The sequence below is a fragment of the Propithecus coquereli genome, unplaced genomic scaffold (assembly GCF_000956105.1).
Source record: "Propithecus coquereli isolate 6110/MARCELLA unplaced genomic scaffold, Pcoq_1.0 Scaffold176, whole genome shotgun sequence".
NCBI classification, from domain to species: Eukaryota; Metazoa; Chordata; class Mammalia; order Primates; family Indriidae; genus Propithecus; species Propithecus coquereli.
In genome coordinates, this window is record NW_012142301.1 from 538,746 (window position 1) to 548,710 (window position 9,965).

Sequence of the window (9,965 nt, forward strand, 5' to 3'; positions counted from 1 at the left end):
GTTTTAATCATTTCAGTGTAGTGTTTCAAGGTTTGTTGTAGGCAGGAACACATCTCCTTGAGGAGATTTAAATTCAGAGCCTGCTGGGCAAGGGATGAAGTGTGGTGCATTACAGACACCTGTATCTCTGCTGCTGGACTCTGTTTAATACTTTCCCTCATCGTGTTCCTTAGGTCTCTACCCACCGAGAGCTAAGCTGGTAATACAGAGGCATCTCTCATCCCTGACAGATAATGAGCAAGCTGACATCTTTGAGAGAGTTCAGGTAACATTCTTTGTAGGTCTCATAAATAAGATATAAGGAATTGAGCATTGGGTCCTGTTTTTATGAGTTCCTTTTTTCATTCCTCTGCCTGAAGTTAAAAGATGTGAGTCTGATAGTACTCGTTGGGAGAACTAGAATGCCATTGTTACTTTTGCTTCTGAGCGTAGGTAAAACTCTCAGCTTTCTTCATGTTTGTCTGCCAGACAAAATAAAATAAAAGCAGAGAAGCTGTGTTGCCATAGCGTGCTCTTGGTTTGTCTGTTGAACAGAAATTGAAGCCAGTCAGTGACCAGGAAGAAAATGAACTTGTGATTTTACAGCTGAGGCAGCTGTGTGAGGCCAAGCAGAAGACACACGTGCACATCGGGGAAGGCCCATTGGTGAGAAGATATTTCCTCCTTGACCTGCATGGTGTTTTTGTTTATGGATTTAGTTAAAATATCATAGAAGATGTAAAAGGAATTTTTTCCCTTGCTGCTCTCATATTCTTTAGGGGTAAAGTCCTATCAGCATTTTGGGTTTTTTTAAGCATTCTAGTCATTTTACAGGAAATTTTAGGAGACACTGACACACTGAGCTAAAGTAATGATGGTTTTACGATATAAAAGAATTTGTGGTTTTCGATCAAAAAGCAATAATAAGTGTTTTAGAATGAACACGTTTTTTAGTTATATTAATCTATTATTTCATTTCAAATTCGTATGAACATTTTATTTCATCAAAAGCTTAGACCACGCCAATGATGAAAAGGACCAAAGCAGCAGTAATAGCATGTAAAGGGTACCCTAGCTGCAAACTAAAGGGTGGCGTTTTGTGCACCTGACTTAGAATTTATTCCTGGCTGCGTGTATAGATAAAGTAGGACCTCCAGCAGCAATGTCGAAGGGATCATGATATATTTATCTCTTAATAACACTAATGCAGGTCATGTCTTTATTTCACTGTATTCAGAACAAATCACAATGAGTAAGTGAAGGAAAGTGTTTAAATAGTACACATTCATTTGTTGAACAAGCACTTGAGAGCCAACTATGAGCTCAGCTGTAATAAGGTGACCAAAAAAGGGATGAATGGGTGATATCCCCTCCAGACAAGAGTTCAGATATTTCAAAGGGGAATGCAAACATAGATAGATATATAGGATCCAGTCAATAAGAGGCTTTTCGAAAGAATCTATAACGAGTACAAAAGTGGCTGTGTCTTTGCTTTAAAGCTGGAGTGGAGAATAAGGGTAGAGGGAAGAATTCAAGAGGAAGGGATTTTTTTGGGGGGGCTGGAATTTTAGGGGAGGTAAAGTTTGCTATTAGAAAAGTTGAGGAAGTATTGATACCGACATATGCTTTGTGTTATTATTCCCTCCCCAAACAAATTGTAAGGTTTTCCTCTTGAAAGTTTTCTGGCACTAAAGACCATGTAATGTACATAGTAGCCGCTTTCTTCAATGGGGTAAAATAAATAGAGAACCTAATATAGTGGACCCGTCATAAATTCTCACACAGTTTGGTTCTGTCAGTGAATACTTGTTGATCTGAAAGATAAATGACCCACTCACAAATGAAAATGGAATTATAACAGACATTAGCAGAATCCAGTTTTGTTTGGAAGATGCTTTGTTTTTTGCAACTTGTATCCTGTGTTTTCCTTAGTAATTTAGATATAAAAGATGCACCTTAGAAAGGACTGGTTTTAGTTGCTAGCCAGAATAACAGCAGTAAAAACTGACATCTCAAGTTTAATTATTGTTAAATGTAGCAGGTATATATTAGTGGAAAGGAAAGGCATGAAGGAAAGATCTTATATCTGTCTTTATATTATAATATTAAAAAATAAACCCCTTTCCTTATAATTTTTGTGTTCACATTGTGAGACCTAAGTTATTACTTCTTAATAGAGCTACTGAAGAATTTTTGTGTTTTTTAATGGCTTAGTCTTAAGCTTGTATTTAAAGCTTCATTTAACCTTGAATATTTCCAAATGAAAATGTATCTGTTTTTCTTTCTTTAGACTATTTCAAATAGTACAGTCCCAGAAAATGCTACAAGCAGTGGAAGGTTCAAACTGGACATTCTGAAAAATAAAGCTAAGAGATCCTTAACTAGCTCCCTGGAAAATATCTTCTCAAGGGTAAGATTAAACTGTGGGGTTTTTTAGGTATACACGTCTGTGTTTTTTTAACTGTTCTGCTTCATTCTCAACTGGCTCAGAGGAGATTTCCTTTTTGTTAAAAAAAAAACAACCTACTGAGATAACTTTAAATTAGTTAACGCTTGTTTAAAATTACCTCTCAAAATAAATTTCCTTCTGAGATTTAGATTTATTCTGGGGCCTCTGTTATCTGAATTTGAGCAATAGAGATTTAGTAGTAGAAATGCATATGTATATAAAAGAGGAAATAGAATGTTGATGCCCGATACTAAAAAGCTTTTTTTTTAATCATTTCCCATATAAAGTTATAAAGAAGCCCTGTTTTGCCCATTCTTAGGGGCTGATAGGAAAGGCTGAAAATGGTATAAATTAATGGAAATTTATTTCATTTAGTAAATTTATATATTGCATTTAAAAATAAGCAAAATGGTTCCCTTTCCACTTCATTTTCATGTTCTTAAACAATTCAATCTTAAAGTCGTTAGGTGAGATCGAGCTAGGGAGGCGTCTTGGGGCTGTGAGGTGGGGGAAGCCACAGTGACTCAGAGGAGGGAGATGTGCCCATATAGGGCACAGAGTGTGGGGGTGGCTCGATGCAGTGTGTAGGAGCCCCATCTGTGAGGAGGGCATCAGCAGATGAGGCAACCTGGTTTAGGAAGTCAGAGGAGGCAGGCATCCTTGCAGAGGGAAGGCTCAGGGTGGGGTGTCAGAGCCAGAGTGGAGGGGAGACGACGTTCGGGGAGAAGGGTGCCCAGTACGGGAGGCAGCATCTGAGCAGGGTGAGGATGCCCATGTGTTGGGGTGGCAGCCGCAGCATGCCATGTGACAGTCTATGTGAGGCCAGGAGAGTGTGCAGTGGCAGTTCTGGAGCTTGGTTACACACAGGGACTGGTCAAATTAAATGTGTACATATAGGCTGATTACACACAGGACTGGTCAAATAAATAAATATATTAAAGATAGTGGGAGCCAGTGTGTGTATAAATGTGTACAGATAGCTCCTTCCTCTTCCAACTGAGAGAACTTGGGAGCATCTTTTCTGTATACACCAGATAATAAGCCTGGTTGGGTGACATGTAGCATCCAATATTTTTGTTTCTATATATCCTTCTCCTCTAAAAGGAACCAGGATTCTGAGAGAAATGGCTGATTCCAAGACTTCAGGGAAAGTACAAGATAAACCTGAACATCTTGATGTTCTAGATAGTAAGGCAATAAAGATGGTGATATGTCTTAAAGACATAAAAACCTTAAAAGGGCTCCCACTGGTGACATCTGAGACCATATGAGCATTAAAATAAAGGATTGCAACAGGTAATCTAACCTGTCGCATAAAATAGGAAACCTGAGTCTATTCTGATACGAAAAATAAGTGAATACATTGAAAGTTTGATCAGGAACAGGATATTTACTATATGTCATTAATATTCATTAATTACTAATGGAGAAACAATCACTTTACATGGAGAAGGCTGGCAGACACCACCTTAATGAAGGATCAAACCGAACATTATTAGCAATGGGACAAATTGAAACCTGGTGCCACCTGATATAAAGAACACAGCACCACTTCTGTGGTAGTTCTGACAGAGGTGGTACCTGAATCTAACCATGCAGAAATGTTAACAAACCCACACTGAGCAAGCCTGTTATCTTTAAAAGTGTCAAGCTCAAGAGAGTCAAAAAAGACTGAGGAATTGTTCCAGACTGAAGGAACCTAAAGCAACAAGAAAACTAAGTGGAAAAGGAGATTCTAAATTGGATCCTTTTGCTATAAAGGCCTTTTTTGGGACAAATGATGCAATTGGAATGAAGTCTAAGGATTAAATAGTGTTACTGTATCAATGCTAGTTTCCTGGTTTTGAAACTGTGGGAGAATGTCCTTGTTTATAGGAAATACAAACTAAAGTAGTTCCGGATGATGGAGCTTATATTGGCAACTTATTTGCAAATGGTTTTGGAAAAAAAGATTTTTGTACTGTTACTGATAACTTTCCTCTACATTTGAGATTGCTAAAAAATGAAAAAAGAAAAAGAAAGTGATTCTTATAAGCTTGCTTATCACATACACCTCACAAAGCCTGCTCAGGGTATTGTTTTTTTCTTTTCTTTTTTCTGTTTTCCTGAGTGAATCAATAGCTCAGACTAGTAATGGATCAGCAACACTACTGTGCATGGCTGTCAATAAGGCTGGTTTTTGTGCCCAGCCATTTCATATTTACTACCAGGTAGTAAGACTGGTTGGGTGGTAGGTGTTTGAACGCCTTTGAACAAAGGTTCAAAATGTGCTCTTGTGAACTTTTTTCAAAGTCTCTTGGACTTTTTGTTAATACGGAAAGAATATTTCACCCTTAGTCCATGAATGTATTCTTCAGTGATCTCTAAGTTCCTATAAAGACACAAATGAGTGATATAGATTCTTAGACTTTGAGAGGGACTTTGAAGTAAACATTTAGCTCTATTTGCAAATGTGTATTGTTATTAAAAACATTATTTAGGTCTGTTTAACATTAATAGCATTATGAGAATATGTTTGGTCAAACACTTGGATACATTTTGAATTATTCCATGTTCGTACAATAGAGCCTAAAGACAGTAACTTCTGCTATCTGCTGTTCCTAGTTTTATATCTTTGCTATGACTCAAAATACTTTTATAGGTATTTCTCTTAATGACTGAGATTCTTCTAAAGTTAAAAAAAGCCCTGAAGCAAACATGGTCAGCTGTGAATGCCATTATTTATCAGGGCAAAACAATTTCCGAAAATAACATATAGGAGATTTCTCAGAAGTGTATTAATGCAAATTTTCATACAATTTTCATGCTTTTTTCCTTCAAAATTTATAAATTACTAAAATCCTGGCCCTCATCCCAGACCTACTTAATCAGAAACTCTGGGGTTCGGTCCAGTCTTTTGGGTTTTAATAAGCCCTCCAGGTGATGCTGATGCAAGCTGAAGTTTGGGACTACTACTTTAGACAAGCACAATTCTTAAAGCACTAGAGTCATGAACAGCATCAGCGACTCAAATCGCACACAGTGTTCAGTGAGAATTTAGTAGAAAGACCATTTAAGTAGGTGTCAGGAGACCTGAATGCAAGACTTGGCCCTCGCAGGTCTTCCATATTTATAATTCTGGATGAATTATTTACCTTTCCTAAGCCATAGTTTCCCCATTTGTGAAATGGACGTAATTAATACCCACTCTCCTCACATTATTGTAAGGATTAAATGTGAGTATGTTAGGGAAATCCCACATTATAAATATGAGGTGGTATACTCAGTGACAAGCCGAAAACCTCTGTCATTTACAAAATGGCGAACGGGTATTTCAAATGTCACTTTATCTCCACTTGGTACTGTGCCGTCCGGGCACAGCACTTGTGCGGCCGACTTTGAAGGATCGTTTCCGCATGCCTCGAGCTGTTGCAGTGGCTCTTTCGGCAAGGGCACAGCCAATCTATTTTTGTCAAGGTGGATACTGTAGCTTTTGTGTCCCAAAGTGATGCCAAATGCCATCAATTTCGTGACCTAACTGGGTCTCGCTTGCACCGTGTGCAGCAGATGCACTTGTTGGGCAGGTTGGCAGCTTCCCCTGTTGTACTAAAGGTTACGCGGCAAAAGGGCTTTTGTGACTTCTAACACTTGTCAGTTTTTTTTTCCTTCTCTGAGTTGTGTAGCAGAAAATTGACACTCCAGTTGTGGAGTTTAGCTCATAATCGCTGCTATTTTTAAATGTCAAAATATCTAATTTGGCTAACTATAGTTGTTTATGAAATAGGATCCATTTCTTACATGCTTAGAAGCTCAGCTCATTAACTCTTAAAAAGCGGCTGAAGGAAAAGGGCCTGCCACGTGAATTACCAAATCATAACGTATGAACACTGAAAAAACTATCTGTTCAAAGGTGAAAATCAGAATCATGAATTGTGGTTGTTGTCTGTTTCTTTTTCTTAAGTTGAAGGTTTTCAAAAGAGAAATATTTACTAATACGAAGTGCAAGTCGTTTGGAAAACAGTCCTGATTTTGTGCTTTCTTCAGGTGTACTATCCATTGTCTTGACTTGCTGAAATGTGCGAAGTGGTACAGTAAAATTTTAAAGTTTGTTTTTCTTTGTGCACAAAATAGCACCCATAGATCAAATACCACTATGAGTCAACTGTGTGATTTAAGTTGCTTTTCTGGTGATGGAAATGGTTTGAGACTCACCTGACCACTTTCCCTGTTACCACCAAGTAACCTGTTTGAGATAACCCGGCAGGTTGGTGTGTAAGTCGCAGCTAAAAATTATAGACAGTAACCTGGTCTTTACTGTATTTTCCTCTTAGCCACACACAGTAACCCAGCAATTTATTGGCTAAAAGTATAGTTTATTATTGGAAGTATGTCAGGTATAGCATAAAACTGAAGAACAGGAAGGATCTTGATGAGATTCCAGGAGATTTGCAAAATTCTATTTAACCTATGTATACTGATTGTCTTTATTTGTAATTCTGTTTTTCACAGAGCTCTTAGGGAAGTAGTAGTGAGTAAGAGCTCAAGGGCTTCACTTTTAAGTTGTGCTTCCCAGGTTCAAATTGCTGCTCTTTCCTTTACAGAACAGTGTAAACTTGGGCAACATAATGTATCAGAACTCAGTCTCCTTATCTGTGAAGCTGAGCTAAATAGCTATACAGAATTGTGAGGATTAAATGAGATAAAGCAGTAAAATAACACAGTGTATAGCAAATGCTAAGCATTCAGTAATATCAGATGCAGCTACTAATTTTATTACCATTTTAGTTATTATATACTGAGTCGTTAAAAATAAAAAAACTATAATTAATATATACAGATATGAATAAGTACTATTTCTATGAAACAAGATAGGATATCAGAAGTATTAAACAGTTATCTGAGACCAAGAAAGAACTCTTAAAACTTTCTGATAGTTGACATATAAAGAAAAACCCAATAGAAGGCTAGGAAACTACAGTTGGAAAAATCTTCCAGAAAACAGAGCAAAATGACAAAGAAATGGAAAATAGGAGAACAAGGTAAAAAGTTAAAGGATCAGTCTGGAGCCAAACAGTAGGAGCTCCAGAAACAGCAAATGTATGCAGGACACTTTCACAGAAATAATTTCAAAAATTTCTCAGAGCTGATAATCATGAGTTTCCAGATTCAGTAAACTCAGAAAATGCACAATAGAATTAGTGAGTAAAAGTCATGCTAAGGCACATTGTGAAATTTCCGAATGCCCAAGGGTGAGCTTAGATTCTGTTCCAAAGAGAAGTAAGAGGTCGTACACACAGGCTCTAGAATCACAATGGCATTAGACTTCTGAACCAAAGGACATTTGAGCAATGCTAATGTATTCTGAAGGAAAATTTCTAACCAGAATTATATACAGTAGTCAGCCAAACTATTACTAAAATATAAACATAGAATAATGACATTTACAGACATGTAAATTTAAAAAAAATTTACTTTCTACTCTCCCTGTCTCAGAAAGCACCTGGAGAATGTCCTCTACCAAAATGAGGAAATAAACTAAAAAAGAGGAAGCCATGGGATCAAGGGAACAGAAATTCCAACAGAGGAGAGTTTGAAAGAAAATTTCAAAGTTGAGAGTGAAGGAAAGTACTAGGAAGATCTGTAGAGCAAGACTAAATTGCAGTGAGCCCAGATTGGGCCAGGAACACAGAGATCTCCATAATGGGTAGCTCGAAGAAAAAGAAAAACTTGTAATTTGTGGATTATGTGATGTTTGACCACAGCGTGATCTGTTAGGGAATTTTGTAATAAAGTCGCAATTGCTGAAGCAGTCATTAACTCCATGAAAAACAAAATGCAAAAGATATGATATGTAAACAGACGTAATCATAGTAAACTATGTAGCCCAGCTGCAAACATTTGCAAAGTTATAACAGTCTAAGCACAAAATACTGATTTCACTGAAACTTGTGATGTAACTGTGTTGAGAGAGGAGGGTTAGAGAGAAGTGTGTGTGTTGGGGGTGGGGGCTGAGGGGTGGTGGAGGTGGGTTCCAGAGTTAGGAAGTCAATAGGTAGTATCTGAAATGGAAAAATGAAGGAATAGTACTATAAACTCAATACCAGAGAGATCCATATAAACAGTTACAAGATTTGCTTTTGGGAAGTGGGATTCAGTGTGAGGGGGTTGCTGACTGCTATTTTTCATTATAAGCTTGGTGGCAGAATTTGACTTTGGAAACTTGGTGCAGTTATTACTTTCATTAAAAATCAAAATGAAATTTAATCTCCTCCTCCCCAAAAATTAAACCCAAGAATGTATGGAGACAAACTTTAAAACTATAAAGTACTACGCAGATATTGTGCATTTTTTTGTATTCTGCCTGGTCACTGTCACATTGATCTGACTTGTAATTCCAGTCATTCTTTTTAGAACTTTTCCACGTGTTTTAGAGTTGTGTAGAGCTCCTCCGTCTGTTTTGTCTCTTAAGACCTTGTAGATAATGTGATTCCCAACCTGCCTTGGTGTCCTCTTTCCTTAAATAGTTGGCTTGTTTCCTACTACTTAAAGTTAAGGAAACGGACAAGATGATCTCTCAGGTACCTTTTCATGCAGTCATCTATAAAGTCCACACCAAAGGATTAGGTAAAAAGAAAATCAATAACCAATTCACCAATACTGAAGCAGACTGATACTTAATCTTCTAAAGGGAAATGAATTTATTAAAATGATTTTGCATTATGGGATAACGAATGAAGAAAAATCCATAAATTTTAGAATGCCATTTTCTATTTTGTTTTTAACCTGTATTTATTATCTTATAATGTGAATTATGATGTTTGTAGTCTAGTTTGTATGGAGGTTCAATGTATTAAACTATTTTCATTATAACTTTTTTGGTTTGCTTTGCTGTATCTTCCACATTTGCATTTATGTGTGTGAGACACAGAGTTAATGGGGCTCTCTTTGATCTTATAGATGAATAATGTGTAACCTGTTCACCAAAATCACTTCAAAAAGCTTGGTCTGAGTTATCGAACAGACGATTTAGAAATGATGGAAATAGATTGAGAATAGTTCTATTTATTGTGTTGTAGTGGCTGTTAATAGAGCCAACAAATTTGAGTGAATCACAAAAGGATCAATTTAATGCTAACATGAAGAGGCAACCTGAAACTGCTTTTCATAGTTTTGAAGTAAAAATGTAAATCGTATGAAGGATTTAATTGTATTCTTTTCACTCAGGGAGCTAACAGAATGAGAGGTCGGCTTGGAAGTATGGACAGCTTTGAACGATCCAACAGTCTTGCTTCAGAGAAGGTATCTCATCAGATCTCTCCCTTGTTTACTACTAATTGCGACTTAGCAAAAACCAACACTGATATGGTAATACGCATGCTTAATTATTTTATTAGAAGTTCTTTATGTCTTTTTAAAAAATAAATACTTGAGGCTTTATTATTTTAGATAAGAAGATTCTGGATATTAGCATGTAGCTCTTATTCAGCTCAGCTTTCTCATGTTGGGACAGAACTCTTCCCTCACAGGCTAACTGTGCTCAGCCAGGCTTTTTATTTAT

The 9,965-nt window shown here is 37.0% G+C and overlaps 1 protein-coding gene across 1 annotated transcript in view; it reads left to right on the forward strand.

The window, feature by feature from the left end:
- TBC1D4 (TBC1 domain family, member 4) overlaps positions 1 to 9,965 on the forward strand; it is a 204,213-nt gene that overhangs the window by 152,342 nt on the left and 41,906 nt on the right. The window contains exons 5-8 of the mRNA XM_012642152.1: positions 174 to 265; positions 535 to 645; positions 2,270 to 2,389; positions 9,632 to 9,706. Of these exons, the coding sequence (XP_012497606.1) occupies positions 174 to 265; positions 535 to 645; positions 2,270 to 2,389; positions 9,632 to 9,706 (398 nt within the window). The remainder of the gene's footprint in view (positions 1 to 173; positions 266 to 534; positions 646 to 2,269; positions 2,390 to 9,631; positions 9,707 to 9,965) is intronic.